At 36.6% G+C, this 17,269-nt stretch overlaps 1 protein-coding gene across 8 annotated transcripts in view; it reads left to right on the top strand.

The window, feature by feature from the left end:
• The window catches only part of ADGRG2 (adhesion G protein-coupled receptor G2), a 308,878-nt gene that overhangs the window by 193,314 nt on the left and 98,295 nt on the right, over positions 1–17,269 (top strand). For 6 of the 8 annotated variants that reach the window (XM_053706390.1, XM_053706388.1, XM_053706386.1 and 3 more), the window contains 6 exons: positions 632–694; positions 3,844–3,876; positions 4,607–4,669; positions 7,092–7,169; positions 13,212–13,265; positions 15,433–15,465. In XM_053706390.1, coding sequence (XP_053562365.1) covers positions 632–694; positions 3,844–3,876; positions 4,607–4,669; positions 7,092–7,169; positions 13,212–13,265; positions 15,433–15,465 — 324 coding nt within the window. The remainder of the gene's footprint in view (positions 1–631; positions 695–3,843; positions 3,877–4,606; positions 4,670–7,091; positions 7,170–13,211; positions 13,266–15,432; positions 15,466–17,269) is intronic. The other 2 variants (XM_053706384.1, XM_053706385.1) reach the window with 2 other exon arrangements.

The following is a 17,269-nucleotide window of genomic DNA, read 5'->3' as shown; positions in this document are numbered from 1 at the left end:
AGGTGCTTGTACAATCTGGTAATGACTCAATTTGTTAATTGCTGACATGATACAAGCCCCACTGATGATCTGATCAGCTGCATTATTTAAAATGTGGGGCAGTGACAATATCTAGCTATGCTTCACATGCACACGCAGAGAAAATGTTAACACTAAAACAGTGATAACTTTTACTAGAAGCATTTTTGCCAATACATGAATATTGCAAATATGTTTCTATTCAAAGATGTAATAAATCTATATGCATTTAAATTTTGTCTGGAATGTCCCTTTAACTTCGCTTTTAGAAAATAAACTTTAATTTGTAATTGAAAGCAGAAGACGGTCATCTGATCGGAACTGACAAATTGTAATAGCTTGCTGTGCAGGCAGCCCACCGAGTGAGAATACACTGTTATAGGCATTTCAAATATGGCTTAAAAGCCACATCTATGAGCCTTGGAAGGGCGCTGTTTATCCCTGCTTTTGGACCCCTATACAATAAAGTATATAATGTCCAAATAATATATATGAGCGTCTGGAAAACGCTTGTCTTTTGTCTGAATTGATGGACTTGAAATCAGTTTTCTGTTTCAGCAGAAGTAAATTGTTAGTGCTTGTTCCGCTGATTGATTTGTGCTCCTTTTTTCAGTAACAGGAATGGATTTTGACACCACTTTAGCTATCGGAACAGCACCGAAGACATCTTCAGCAGGTATACAGTGCATACACATTAATTTCTTATTTTACATAGAAAATATAGAATGATCTTCCTATTAAGTGTCACAAGCTAAATAAAAATATTAGCTATGAACTGCAAACATAAGTCTTATAAGAATAAGACTTTAAACTTAAAGGGATAGTCTAGTCAAAATTAAACTGTAATCATGATTTAGATAGAGCATGCAAGACGCTACCCAGGTGCTGAACCAAAAATGACCCGGCTCCTAAGTTTACAATCTTGCTTTTTCAAATAAATATGCAAAGAGAACGAAGAAAAAATTATAATAGGAGTAAATTAGAAAGTTGCTTAAAACTCTATCTGAATCATGAAAGTTTAAAGTTGACTAGACTATCCCTTTAAATTAACAAAATGGGCCACATTTTATAATGCATTTAAAGTTCCAACTTTAGAAAAAAAAATGTTGAGAATTCTCTACCCAAATGCTTGTGCTAATAAAGTGAGCATTTATATTATTCAGACTTCTTTTGATTTATTTCTATTAATGTACAACATGTATTTTTATTGTTTATATACTCACCATTACATTGTTTTCTAATTTTCTGCAAGAAGAGATTCACATATATCAGGTTCCCTCTTTGGCTTCAGAAACAGAACTTACATTTCCATTTGAAAGCAGAAGATGCTAATAGCATCTGAATTGACAAATCATAATAATTTCTCTTGTAAGGTGTATCCAGTCCACGGATCATCCATTACTTGTGGGATATTCTCATTCCCAACAGGAAGTTGCAAGAGGACACCCACAGCAGAGCTGTAATATAGCTCCTCCCCTAACTGTCATAGCCAGTCATTCTCTTTCAAGTCTCAACAAGCTAGGTCGTTGTAGGAGAGAGTGGTTAAATATAGTTAGTTTACTTTCTTCAATCAAAAGTTTGTTATTTTTAAATAGTACCGGTGTTGTGCTATTTTATCTCAGGCAGTAAATAGAAGAAGAATCTGCCTGAGGTTTCTATGATCTTAGCAGGTTGTAACTAAGATCCATTGCTATTCTCACATATGTCTGAGGGGATTACACAGATGAGGTAACTTCAGCGAGAGAATGGCGTGCAGTTTATTCTGCTATCAGGTATGTGCAGTTATAATTTTTTCTAGAGATGGAAAACACTAGAAAATGCTGCTGATACCGGATTAATGTAAGTTAAGCCTGAATACAGTGATTTAATAACGACTGGTATCATGCTTACTCCCAGGGGTAAAACCCTTTTGATATTGCAATATAAACGTTTGCTGGCATGTTTAATAGTTTTTATATATGCATTGGTGATAAAACTTTATTGGGGCCTAGTTTTTTCCACATGGCTGGCTTAAATTTTGACTAGAAACAATTTCCACTGTTGTAGTATAAAAGTTACAGTTGGTAGCTATTTCCTCGGCTCGTAGAGTCTGAGCTATCTGCCTTACAATGCGATTCTCCTTATCTGATTTTTCATACGGATAAGGTAGTCCTGCGTACCAAACCTGGGTTCTTACCTAAGGTGGTATCTAACAAGAATATCAATCAAGAGATTGTTGTTCCATCCTTGTGTTACACAATCTGGATGTGGTCAGTGCTTTAAAGTTTTACTTACAAGCTACTAAAGATTTTCATCAAACATCTGCTTTGTTTGTTGTCTACTCTGGACAGAGGAGAGGTCAAAAGGCTTCGGCAACCTCTTTTTCTTTTTGACTAAGAAGCTTAATCCGCTTAGCCTATGAGACTGCTGGACAGCAGCCTCCTGAAAGGATTACAGGTTATTCCACTAGAGCTGTGGCTTCCACTTGGGCCTTTAAAAATGACTCTTCTTTTGATCAGATTTGCAAGGTGAAGACTTGGTCTTCGCTTCATATTTTTTCAAAATTTTACAAATTTGATACTTTTGCTTCTTCAGAGGCTGTATTTGGGAGAGAGGTTTTACGGGCAGTGGTTCCTTCCATTTAAGTTCCTGCCTTGTCCCTCCCTTCATCCGTGTACTTTAGCTTTGGTATTGGTATCCCACAAGTAATGGATGATCCGTGGACTGGATACACCTTACAAGAGAAAACACAATTTATGCTTACCTGATAAATTTATTTCTCTTGTGGTGTATCCAGTCCACGGCCCGCCCTGTCATTTTAAGGCAGGTAATTTTTAAATTTAAACTACAGTAACCACTGCACCCTATGGTTCCTCCTTTCTCTGCTTGTTTTCGGTCGAATGACTGGCTATGACAGTTAGGGGAGGAGCTATATTACAGCTCTGCTGTGGGTGTCCTCTTGCAACTTCCTGTTGGGAATGAGAATATCCCACAAGTAATGGATGATCCGTGGACTGGATACACCACAAGAGAAATAAATTTATCAGGTAAGCATAAATTGTGTTTTTTACTGTGCACAAGAATATGCATGGTAGAAAGTTAGGATTCAGCATTTTGTTTGCCAAATGAATGCTAAATATGGGCCCGGACAGTGGCATTTGGCTATTTCTGGAGCGGATAAATCGATGTGAAAGTGCAGCACATAAACATCTGTGCAAATCTAGATCTTTGTGTGTTGTACTTTCACACTGATATTTATATCCGGTTGAATGCCCCTGTCTGTGGCCATAATCCAAAATTTGTCTTGTGCATATAAAAAACCCACCAAGTATACAACAGAAGGCTTTGTGCTTAAGCATTAGTCTTGTGCATGTTCTTTGTAGCAGCAATATCATGCCACATGTCAGCACTTGTGAGGGGGGAATGTGCATTTCACTTTAACTTAAAGGGACATGGAACCCAACATTTTTCTTTCATGATTCAGATAAAACCTACATTTTAAAAACGTTCCCATTTACTTCTGTTATCAATTTTGCTTTAATCCCATGGTATATTTTGTTAAATGAGCAGTAATGCACTACTTGGAGCTAACTGAACACATTGGTAAGAGAAAGCTAGTTCCCAGCTTCTAAACCTATCTAGTTATACCTTTCAACAAAATATACCAAGAAAACAAAGCACATTGTATAATATAATTTAATTGGAAAGATGTTTAAAATTGTATGCTTTATCTGAATCATGAAAAAAAAACATGTTGGGTTTCATATCCCTTTAATACAATATATTTTGAGTGCAATGTCCCTTTAATATGAACATTTACAAAAATGTTGTTCTTTCTCATTGTAGATTCATCTTCTAAAGTAACTGCAGACCTCACAGGTACTTTAATTGATATTGCTAGATATTTATCCACAGACTACCATGTAAACATAGTGTACACTACAGTATTTCTGAGACAGAGACAGGCAGATAGTCACATAACGTACATTTCATAATGCAAAAGAGAGACACATTTAATATAAAAAGCATATTAAAAGTATGTATTAAAATAATATTAATTGTAAACATTAAAACATATGTAGCAAAGTACAAAAGAAAAATTCTTATGTTTTTACACACAAAAAATTGTATTCAATTTAAAGGGACATGTTACCGTTTGCTTAAAGACTCCGTAAGATTGTGTTTGTTTTGATAAAAAAAAATAGCTGCAGATCCTGTTTTTATCAAAATCGAACAAGAGTTCCGAAAGATTGGAATCAAGGGGACCTTTGATTTGCTCACTGACCATGTCCTGCTCAGGAGCTGCAATTAATTTCAGCTCCTGTAAGGACTTAAACAGTGTCCCATTATATGTGATGTTAATTAGTTGATATTGTAGCTCACCCTCAGTTCCTATCTTATTAAACATAACTCAGTGTTATCATTATTATCACACTTTATTTATACAACAGTAACTTATTCTGCAGTGCTATATGGGCTATAAATAAGGGTACACTAGGTACATTATGGAGACAAAACAGAAGCTTACATACAGCTGAGGGCCCTACGCCAGCAGAGATGATAAAGCACAGCCTGGTATGGAACCTAACACCTAAGTTTTATTTATCAGTAACAGAAACTAAAGTAGATATCAAGCGATCAACTACAGATGAAGCAGTGATGACTAGTGAAGGTACGTACTGTGTCTATTTCAATATATTCTAGAAAAACATGTATTTGTTACTTGATGATAATATTTTATATATTCAAGTCAACACATGGTTTATATTGGTATATTTTATTATTATTTTTAGTTTTATTATTATTAATAATAATAATAATTTAGCTGATCCAGTAATGGGTAGAGGGACAGGGCATATGAACTTGTGATCTTAAACATTCAAAGGAAGAATATGGAAAAGTTGAGGGATCAGTGGGAAGAGAAACAGATAAATATTGTAATGTTTTGTATGTGTCCCTAAACACACATATTTGTATAGCTAAAGGCAACGCCTACTGAGCAAAGAAATTAATTTCACTGAATAGATAAAGTTCTATAAAAGTCTTGCAGTTGGACATGTAAGGAACTAATGAGAGACGAGGAGAGAAGTCATTGTCATAGTAGAGGGAGCAGGAAGGAGAATATTTGCACACAAGAACAGAGATATAGATGGGGGTAGTGTCTTTGAGGACTTTTGTATGTTATGGTTTTGAATCGTATTCTTGAGGCAAAGCGAAGCTAATGGAGGAACCGAGTCAAAGGGACAGTATGGTGGAAGGATGATAATAGGGAAAACCTCATCCTCTTTAAAGGGACGCTGAATCCAATTTCTCCGTTCTCTTGCTATCTTTATTTGAAAAAGAAGGCATCTAAGCTTTTTTTTTTTGGGTTCAGTACTCTGGACAGCACTTGTTTATTGGTGGCTGAATTTATCCACCAATCAGCAAGAACAACCCAGGTTGTTCACCAAAAATGGTCCGGCATCTAAACTTACATTCTTGCATTTCAAATAAAGATACCAAGAGAATGAAGAAAATGTGATAATAGGAGTAAATTAGAAAGTAGCTTAAAATGTTCATGCTCTATCTGAATCACGAAAGAAAAAATGTGGGTTCAGTGTCCCTTTAACTGGTGCAACAGAGCTGAGGTTTTGAGTAGGCTGATCCTGGATGCAGAGGCGTAACTAGAAGCCACAGGGCCCAGGTGCAAGAATCTAAGAAGCCCCCCCCCCCAAAAAAAAAAAGTGAATTTGATACATATCTTTTTTTTTTACATTTAACACAGAAAAAGTGAATCAGATTACATGTCTGCAAAAGGAGGAACCTTGTGCCCACAGTCTGTGAGATGGTCTGACCCCCTATTACTGTATATAGTGACACTGTTTAACCCACCAGTACTATATATAGTGAGTCAGTGACACAGTCTGTAATCTGCCAGTGAGATGGTTGGCCTGACCCTACCTGCCCCAGTACTTTATAAAGTGACCACAGTAGTCTGTGACATGGTCCAGCCCCCCCGTACTGTATATAGTGGTACTGTATAGTGACACTGTTTACCCCCCGCCCCCCCCCCCATGCTGTAGTAACAAGATCTGTAATTTGCTGGTTCCACAAACATACACACACATACATGCATAAATACAGTACACACACAGTCACATACATACATACACACACACACACAGATAAACACCAATGGGTAAAACAGAACAACTAACCACTGTAGTCAGAGACACTAGTGAAGCATCATGCCACACTCACGTGATATCAGTGCAGGCAGTGGCAGGTGAACGTTTTTTGTTATTCTAAGCAGCATGTTGTTATACTCATTATGTTTATTTTCTGCCGCCAGTCTCCCTTACACCAGTGTTTCTCAACCGTGGTCCTCAAGTAACCCAACCAGGCCTGGTTTTCATTATAGCTGAACCAGTGCACAGGTGAAGTAATCAGCTGATCAGGAACACCATGGTTACTAACCTGCTCTCACCTTTCAGCTGATTTTGTCACCTGTGCACTGGTTCACCTAAAAACCTGGCCTGTTGGGGTACTTGAGGACCACGATTCATAAACACTACCTTATACAGTCAACTACTTTAACTAGCTACTGTTCAAGTTCATTTGTATTTGCAAATAAAGTTATCATCATTGATCAGTGGATATAAAGCTTTGTGACATGGTCATTACACTTATTTTTTTTCAGTGGTCACTTAAAGCCATTTTGTGTTTTGTTTTTTTCTAAATAAATCTTCCTGTCCTAATAAAACTATTCTTTTTCTGTCAAGCTTGTGAAGGCGGTGTATCCCACTTCACCAATACATCTGTAGGAGTGGGTCTCATTGGGTAGCTTTCACTAATACAGAAGTACTTGTTCATAATTCCTATCTCTTCCAGTTTAGTCTTTTACTTTTTATGTAAACAAAAACTAGCCTGCTTTTTGTAGCTGTTTCATATACAAATGTATATGGTTAGAATTGAATTACATTTTAGAAGTCAGCCTTGTCACTGCTAGTCTACATTTTACTTGGGTCACTTTTTTACCTATATGAAAGCATTTGATATGCACTACAAGCTAGAATAAGTTGTCCTGAATACAAATTTCTTCTTTTAATAATCAGTGACAGAGAATACTCAGAATTCATCATCAACAACATCAAAGGTGGCTATTACAGTAACGTCAAATGTTACTACTGCAGGTATGTACTTATTATTCTACTTATATCTATGACTATGTACTACCGAAACTGTAGAAAACTATGTTTAATTAATTAAATAACTAAATATATATATATACATTCTTAACTTGTGTTTTTGTTGATTTATCAAATGCATGATAACAATATAATGCAAAAGCACATAGGGGTAGATTTATCAGGCAGCAGTTGCTGCAATCTACCTCCAAAGTTTCAGGTCCGCCTGAAACATAAGTTAACTCATCCGCCCACCTCTGAGGTTGTGGACAGCAATCAGCAATGATTGACACCTCCTGCTAGCGGCCGATTGGCCACGAATGTGAAGGGGGCGGCATTGCACAAGCATTTCACCAGAAATGCTTGTGCAATGATAAATGTTGTCGGCTTATGCTGTCAGCATTTATTGATGTTGGGCGGACACGCAGCCAATAGAATGTGAGCTCAATCTGATTGGCTGATTGGATCAGCCAATTGGATTGAACTTGAATCTGATTGGCTGATTCAATCAGCCAATCAGATTTTTCCTACCTTAATTCCGATTGGCTGATAGAATCCTATCAGCCAATCGGAATTCGAGGGACGCCATCTTGGATGACGTCACTTAAAGGAACCTTCATTCGTCGGGTAGTCGTCAGGGAAGGAGGATGTTCCGCGCCGGAGGTCTTGAAGATGGAGCCGCTCCTCGTCAGATGGATGAAGATAGAAGATGCCGCTTGGATGAAGATGTCTGCCGGTCCGGATGTCCTCTTCTGCCCGGATAGGATGAAGACTTCTGCCGGTCTGGATGTCCTCTTCTGCCCCATCGGATGAAGACTTCGGCCCAGTTGGGTGAAGACGATTCAAGGTAGGGAGATCTTCAGGGGGTAGTGTTAGGTTTATTTAAGGGGGGTTTGGGTTAGAGTAGGGGTATGTGGATGGTGGGTTTTAATGTTGGGGGTGGTATTGTGTTTTTTTTTGCAGGCAAAAGAGCTGATTACTTTGGGGCATGCCCCGCAAAAAGCCCTTTTAAGGGTTGGTAATAGAGCTGTTAACTTTTGTAATTTAGATTAGGGTAGGGATTTTTTTTATTTTGGGGGGCTTTATTTTATTAGGGGGCTTAGAGTAGGTGTAATTAGCTTAAAATTCTTTTAATCTATTTTTATTTTTTGTAATTTAGTGTTTGTTTGTTTGTTTTTGTAATTTAGTTTAGTTTATTTAATTGTAGGTAATTTATTTAATTTATTTAATTATAGTGTAGTGTTTGTAATTATTTTAACTAGGTAGCTATTAAATAGTAAATAACTATTTAATAGCTATTGTACCTAATTAAAATAAATACAAAGTTGCCTGTAAAATAAATATAAATCCTAAAATAGATACAATATAATTATTTGTTATATTGTAGCTATATTAGGGTTTATTTTACAGGTAAGTATTTAGTTTTTAAATAGGAATACTTTAGTTAAAGGGACAGTCTACACCAGAATTGTTATTGTTTTAAAAAATAGATAATCCCTTTATTAGCCATTTCCCAGTTTTGCATAACTAACACAGTTATAATAATATACTTTTAACCTCTGTGATTATCTTGTATCTAAGCCTCTGCAAACTGCCCCTTTTTTCAGTTCTTTTGACAGACTTGCAGTCTAGTCAATCAGTGCCTGCTCCCAGATAACTTCTCGCACACAAGCACATTGTTATCTATATGAAATACGTGAACTAACACCCTCTAGTGGTGAAAAACTGTTAAAATGTAATCTAAGAAATTAGCATATGAACCTCCTAGGTTAAGCTTTCAACTAAGAATACCAAGAGAACAAAGCAAAATTGGTGATAAAAGTAAATTGGAAAATTGTTTAAAATTACATGCTCTATCTGAATCATGAAAGTTTATTTTGGCCTAGACTGTCCCTTTAATAAAATTTAATTTATTTCGTAAGATTAAAATTATATTTAATTTAGAGGGGTGTTAGGGTTAGGGTTAGACTTAGCTTTAGGGGTTAATACTTTTATTATAGTAGCGGCGAGGTCCGGTCGGCAGATTAGGGGTTAATAAGTGTAGGTAAGGTAGCGGCGACATTGGGGGGGCAGATTAGGGGTTAATAAATATAATATAGGTGTCGGCGATGTTAGGGACAGCAGATTAGGGGTACATAGTTATAATGTAGGTTGTGGCGGTGTCCGGAGCGGCAGATTAGGGGTTAATTGTGTAATGTAGGTGTCAGCGATAGCGGGGGCGGCAGATTAGGGGTTAATAAGTTTAAGGTTAGGGGTGTTTAGACTCGGGGTTCATGTTAGGGTGTTAGGTGCAGACTTAGAAACTGTTTCCCCATAGGAAACAATGGGGCTGTGTTAGGAGCTTAACGCTGCTTTTTTGCAGGTGTTAGGTTTTTTTGCAGCCCAAACTGCTCCATTGTTTCCTATGGGGGAATCGTGCACGAGCACGTTTTTCCAGCTAGCCGCTACCGTAAGCAACGCTGGTATTGAGGGTTGAAGTGGCGGAAAATATGCCTTTACGCTCCCTTTTTGGAGCCTAACGCAGCCCTTCAGAGAACTCTAAATACCAGCGTTGTTTAGAAGCAGCGCTAGAAAAAAAAGACGCATAGCTAACGCACCCCTTCGGCCGCAAAACTCTAAATCTAGGCGTTATAGTGCATGATAGGACCTACTTTTCAAGTTGTCCATAGTAAGCAGTTTTTGTTTTGTCCTGTTTAGTTACTGTTCTAAAGGAACATTAAAGGGGACATTGTACATTTTCTCCCTTTAATGTGTTAGCAATGGTTTGTTTTACCAGCTGGAGTGTATTTGTTAGCAAACTGGCCTTTTAGTTTTATTTTGTTACATGAAATAGATGTTTTGTCTGTAGAAATCAACACCTATACTAAGAGTATGAATAACAAACATAATCTCTATGTATAAAGGAGACAGTGGAACACATTAATCTGCCAGTGGGGGCATGATATAGATATTTTTGTATCCAAAATAGCTGGTTGTGCTTATTTTAACTCCACAGCCATAAATATCATTTTTATATCCAACTATTAGGCAGTGTGTTTTTATACATAAATAAAATTAGCACGTCTGCTCTGCCTGCAAGCTCAGCCCATGTTTATGGGCATGTCCTTAAAAACAACATGTAATTGCTTTAATGAGCAAAACAAACTATTTCAAATACAAAAGCAAACATAAAGAAAAAATCATTAAACTGTAGTAGGTATAACAAGACATTTTGAAACACATTAAAGGGGACACAAATTCAATTTTTTTCTTTCATGATTCCGATAAAGCATGCAATTTTAAACAACTTTCCATTTGACTTCTATTGCTTCTATTGCTCTCTTGATATCCTTTGTTGAAAAGCAAGGAGGTAAGTTCAGGAGCTTGCACGTGCCAACAGCATTATTTGGCAGCATTATTGCAAGAATGTTATACTTTTGCAAAACCAATAGAAAGCAGCCAATAGGAATGAGAGCTGCTTAAATCCTATTGGCTGATTTGAACAGCCAATAGGATTTTAGCAGCCCTAATTCCTATTGGCTGATTTTAATTTTTCAGCCAATAGGAATGCAATGGTACACCCACTATAAAAGGGGTACCTTGCATTTGAATCCTCAGTGTGCGGCAGATGATTGCATTAAGAGGACCTCCATGTCGGATTGATGGACTTCCGCTGGGACCTCGGCATTGGACCTCTACCTTGGACCTCCATGCATCAACTGCTCCACCTCCGCAGGGATAAAGAAGATGCCGGTCCCGCCATGGATGAAGATGCAGCCGCCTGGATGAAGATGGAGGCGCCGGGATGAAGATCGTTCAAATGGGACTTCTGCAACTGTGAGTACCTAAAGAGGGGTTAGTGTTAGTTTTTTTTATGGTTTTTTGGGGTGTTTTTTTTTAGATTAGGGTTTGGGCATTTCTTAAAAGAGCTGAATGCCCTTTTAAGGGCAAGAAAAGAGCTGAATGCCCTTTAAAGGGCAAAGCCCATACAAATGCCCTTTTCAGGGCAATGGGTAGATTAGGTTTTTTAGATAGTTTATTTTTAATTTGTGGGTTTGGGAGGGTGGGGGTTTTTCTTTAGAAAAAGAGCTGATTTCTTTAGGGCAATGATCTACAAAAGGCCCTTTTAAAGGCTATTGGTAGTTTATTATAGATTAGGTTTCTTTTATTTTGGGTGGGGTTTTTTTTAAAATGGGTATTAGAATAGAAATAATTGTTATTATTTTGGATAATTCGTTTGTTATTTTGTGTAATGGTTTTTTTTTTTCGTTTTGGGGTATTTTTTTTTAGAACAGCCATTTTTTATTAGAGCTGAATGCCCATGCAAATTCCATTTTCACTGCAATGGGTAGATTAGGTTTTACTTTATTTTTATTTTGTGGGTTTGGGGGGTGGGGGTTTGTATACTATTAGGGGGTGTATGTTTTTCTTTTGTAGAAAAATAGCTGATTTCTTTAGGGCAATGCCCTACAAAAGGCCCTTTTAAGGGCTCTTGGTAGTTTATTATAGATTAGGGTTTTTTATTTTGGGGTGTTAGAATAGGAATAATTTTTATTGTTTTGGATAATTTCGTTTGTTATTTTTTGTAATGGCAGTTTTTTTTATTTTTGTAATTTTAGTGTTTTTTTATTTCACAGGTAAGTTTGTATTTATTTTAACTAGGTAGTTAGTAAATAACTATTTACTAACTAGTCTACCTAGTTAAAATAAATTACAATATAACTATTAGTTATATTGTAGCTAGCTTAGGTTTTATTTCACAGGTAAGTATGCATTTAGTTTTGAATAGGTATTATTTAGTTAATAATTGTAACTTTAATTAAGCTCTATTTTAATTATGTTAAAGGGGTGTTAGGGTTAGGTTTAGGGTTAAGGTTATGTTTAGGGTTACTGTTAGGTTTAGGGGTTAATATTGTTTACTTTAGGTTGTTGTGATGTGGGGGGCTGTTGGTTTAGGGATTAATAGGTTTATTTAGTGGTAGTGATGTGTGAGGCCAGAGGTTTAGGGGTTAATAAATTTATTTAGTGGCGGCGATGTCGGGGGGCAGCGGAATAGGGGTAAATATATTTATTATAGTGTGGGCAATGTTGGGGTGTGGGGGCTTAGGGGTTAATAACTTTAATATAGTGGTGACGATGTTGGCGGAATAGGGTTAATAGGGTTAATAAATTTTATTAGTGGCGGTGATGTCAGGAGCGAAAGATTAGGGGTTAATAACTTTAATATAGTATTTGTGATGTGGGAGGGCCTCGGTTTAGGGGTTAATAGGTAGTTTATGGGTGTTTAGTGTACTTTGTAACACTTTAGTTATAAGTTTTATGTAAGAGTTTTGTTGCTTAAAACTCATAACTACTGCTCTCAGATGGCGGTATGGAACTTGTTGTTATAGGGTGTAACACAAGTTTTTTAGCCTCACTGCACAACTCGCTATGGGAATCGCTATGGGAATCCCATGAAAAACATAATTTTTTGGAGAGCGGGACTTGTTATAGCTTGCGGTACAGCTATACCGACAAGACTCGTAATGGCTGCGTTGCTGTTTTAACGCTAAAATGACCAATTTTTCAGTGTTAAAACATGAGCGCACAACTCGTAATCTACCTGCATGTATCTCTTCATCAAAGAATATCATGAGAAAAAAGCAAACTTGATTATAAAATTCAATTGGAAACTTTTTTAAACTTGTATACTTAAATCAAGAAAGAAACATTTTGGTTTTAATGCCCCTATAAGGTGAAACTAATTTTATAGTACAATGTCTCTTTAAACACCTTGCTTTTGTGTAAAAAATGCTCTTACCTCACTCTCCCTAGAAAGGCTAAAAAAACAAAACATGTTACCTAATTTTACTAATCAATAGCTGTTTTAGGTAATTGGTAGACTTTTGTATAAACCTAGGTTGCAGGATTTGTTTTTTTTTTGCCTCCTAGGGAATAGAACAATGTTTACACAATAGTAAGAAGAGCATAATGTCCCTTTAAATAAATCCAGTTGTGCTTATTGAAATTGTAATCCAATAGAAAGGATGAACGTTTTTCACAAGTAACAGATTGTATTTCTTATATCAGGATCAGGGGATCATTTGAATTCTTCAATAACAACCTCACAAATAACTTCTGCAGGTCTGTGCATTATTATTTTAAATATTCCTGGAGAAAACTTTATTTTAAATCAATACTTTCTTAACATTTAAAAAAAATACTATAAATGTATATTTTAGAGTTAAAGGGACACTAAACCCCAACATTTTCTTTCATGAATCAGGTAGAGAATACAATTTTTAATAACATTCATATTTACTTCTATTATCTAATTTGTTTCATTCTTTAGATATCCTTTTATTAAAAAATAGCAATGCACATGGGTGAGCCACACAAGGCATCTACAGTATGTGCAGCCACCAATCAGCAGCTACTGAGCCTATCTAGATATGCTTTTCAGCAAATAATATAAAGAAAATGAAGCAAATTAAATAATAGAAGCAAATGAGAAAGTTGTTTAAAATTGTATGCTCTTTATAAATCATGAAAGAAAAAAATTGGGTTTCATGTCCCTTTAACTATTTCTCACTAATGTGTACATTGCTGTATTTAAAGATGTTATAAAATAAACACAAACCTCCTGACGCGGTCACGTTTCACATATACGCTTCCTCAGAGGGATATATGTGAAACGCGACCGCGTCAGGGGCTTCGTGTTTATTTTAACGGCACTCTGTTAATTTCAGACTATCTACTAATTGATCATTTTATTTGTTGTTGTAAAATTTGTTGTAACATTTGGGACATATTGTGGGAAGGATGGGGAAGGGATTTATAGTATATTTAGTGTAAAAAAAGTTGCTTATCTACATTAATATAGGGCAATACAGGACACAGTTCCTAAAAAGAGGCTCTTATATTTACCTAATTATCGTTGATTTTTCCCCTCCTCCTCATATGTGATAGACTACCTAAAATCAGCAAAATTGAAGTACTTTATACAAGTCACAGTTACAGAGTTGTGTTTTTAACTATTTTTCTGGCACGCTAGATACAATTTCTATTTATGCTGCCTTTTTAACTATAACTAGTAAAAGTTCAATTTTAAGTGGAAAAATATATACTTTATGTGTAAAAAGAGCATACTTTTCCCTATTCTCTTAATAGGGTTTTTTCTTTGATTTACTTCTATACTGACTTTGGATTGGTTCCAGAGCGTTTGTGTTCCTTGTGTCCTATACTATAGTATGCTGCATGGTTACTTGCCAATTAGCACACCCATTCCATTCTTCTGTGAGCTTGTCTAATTAAAAAGCTATGTCATCTGATCATATTTCTGCCTGTGCAAATTCCTACAACTTGCAGAAGTAAAAGTAAATATGGTATTGATGTGACTGTCTTTGACTGATCTGTCCCTGCACAGAGAACACACAGAATAATGATTCTGGATGTAGTCCTCCAACTGTGATAGCCATAAAAATACCATATAACCTTTATTAAAATATAATTAGCGGTTTGTTGAGTTATAGTGAAGACAGTTATATTGATATTCAAATAATTGACCATAAGATGCACTTACATACCCACTAGGATGTCCTGTCTAGTATCCAACACAATTGAACACAGACAGGACAGCTCATGGGTGTAGTGATAGCCTGACGGCTGATTTATTGGGGGACTTGGTCATTTATAGAGCAAAGAGTGTGGCAGATGCGATTGCAGGAACATCTTCCAAACCAGGGTTGTCGCTAATACAGTGGGACAGATAAGAGGTCTTCAATTACTGGTACTCTAGCTCACTGGTTCCCTAACAGGCCAGGTTTTCAGGATTGCCTTGGGTGAAAGCAGGCAAAATAACCATGTTTACTAATCAGCTGATTATTTCACCTGTGTTTTAGTTCAGATATCCTCAAATTCTGGCCTGTTCAGGAGACTTGAGGCAACAAAAATCAGCAAACTTAACCACACAACTATCGAGAGAGGAGGGAGTAGTGTTAAAATGTGCATTTATTGAAACATATTTGTTAAGAACATATAGAGCACAGCAACCAGACCTGCACAGCTGATGCCTTTCCTGTCTCTAGAGAGACTTGAGGACAGGTTTGAAAACCAGTGTTCTAGCTCTAACATTTTTACAAAAGTTACTATAGAGATCTGAAACACATCATAAGGCATCTGCAGTTAGAGACTTTGGGAGGAGGGTACAATCACATGAGAACAGTTATAGATTTTCCATTGGTTGTTTTAAATAGACTGAAAGCCTATGGCTATTAAATAATCTTAAAATGTTTCTTTAAATGCCCCCTAGGGTCTACAACAGTGACAAACATGTCTACGGCAGGTCAGTGGGTTAATTTGCTTTATATAATTCCTTTGCATTATGTTGCTTTCAGATGTTTGCAGTGATATTCAATACAATTCAGAAAGTATAGAAAACGGAATATAAGCTATATTAAACCTGAAATATGTTATTTAAAAATCATAATTATATAAATAAGATATTGTTTAAACTATGGATTTTAAATATGTTAAACAAAAGAGTCTGATAATAATGGAACTTGAGACTATGGGGTCAATTTGTTATTGTGCGGACGGACATGATACGATGTAGCGTATCATGTCCGCCGCACATCAATAAATGCCGACAGCATACGTTGTCAGCATTTATCATTGCACCTGCAGTTCTTATGAACTGATGGTGCAATACCGCCCCCTGCAGATTCGCAGCCAATCGGCCGCTAGCAGGGGGTGTCAATCAGCCCGATCATATTCGATCAGGCTGATTGCTGTCCGCTACCTCAGAGGTGGCAGATGAGTTAAGGAGCAGCGGTCTTAGGACCATTGCTTATTAACTTTCGCTTCAGGCGGAAATCAAGCAGAGTGGGACGGAAGCAGCATCCGCTGCTTCATAAATCAACCCCTATAAATTTCTTGTAAAATATACCCAAGCTGATGTACATTTAATACAAATGGGGGTGGGGTTACTCCTAAAACCTGATGAGTTTCTGGTACACCTGTAAAATGGAATGCGTAAGCATGTTAACTTAATTAGCGGAAGATGATATCACTTTCCACCAAATTATTTAAAATTAGCACTTATTAATACCAGCAATGTAAACTTAACCTGATGAATGTAGCAATAATTCTGGTGACTAAAAAACAAAAAGTGTGTGCACTCATATCATAGGATTATAAACAGGTGCTTGCAGTCATATACTAATAGTACCAACATTAAAAAGGAGAGAAAGATATCCACAATATGAATGGATACCAAAGAATGACAAGGCAGCACTCAGAAAATTCTTAATCAAAAATGTTTATTTATACCTCTTCACAAACCCCAAAAAACTCCCAAAATAACCCCTAAAGTGAAAATAAAAATTCAATATAGAATACAATATGAGCCACTTTATACAATCCTAGATATTCTCATAGTACAAATGATTATGAAGCTAAAATTGAGCACATTAGTGTACAAGACACGCTCACAAAATTCTGATGGAAAATAAACAGCAACAGTTCTCTAATTGTATCCAAATTCCAAATAGCTACATGCAATTCCGGCTGGAAGAAACAAACTTGCATCTAGATTCAAAGGAGGAGAATAAATCCTGCTACTTCAGTCCTTGGAGCACTTAGTGTAAATATACGCTCCCAGCATTTATATCAAATCAAAGTGGCAGACCACCGTTAGTAGGATAGTTAGTATCCATTTGTGCACAATTTTAACCCCCAAAGATCTCACCACACGACTTTCATGGACACCAGTGGCTTTTTTCCGCTGCAGTACACTGCCTGGCGTTCTGTCTTCAACTCCAACTTTAAGACGTGCCTCTTAAGTGCATCCAGCCACGGTTCTCAAAGTCTGTATTCAGCGGGTGGGGAGACAAACCGGATACATTTGGCTCACAGTTTAAAGATCCCAGTTAGATGAGTGCCAGTTGTTAATTCTGGTGACCTTTAACTGGATCCTGTTAACTGAAATACTGGACATGGAAAGTTTATTAAAAGCGCCCCTTACCCCCCCTGCAGAATGCAAAAGTAATAGTATTTAAATATATAATGCAACCTGACTCCTTGCAGTTTTTCAGTAATTCTATGACTTCATCAGCCTTATTTTATAAAAACAGAAGATGAGTTTGTAA

This window comes from Bombina bombina, chromosome 3, assembly GCF_027579735.1.
Source record: "Bombina bombina isolate aBomBom1 chromosome 3, aBomBom1.pri, whole genome shotgun sequence".
In the NCBI taxonomy this organism is placed as follows: Eukaryota; Metazoa; Chordata; class Amphibia; order Anura; family Bombinatoridae; genus Bombina; species Bombina bombina.
Note: the sequence above shows the minus strand (reverse complement) of the source record. Positions and strands in the feature narration are given on the sequence as shown.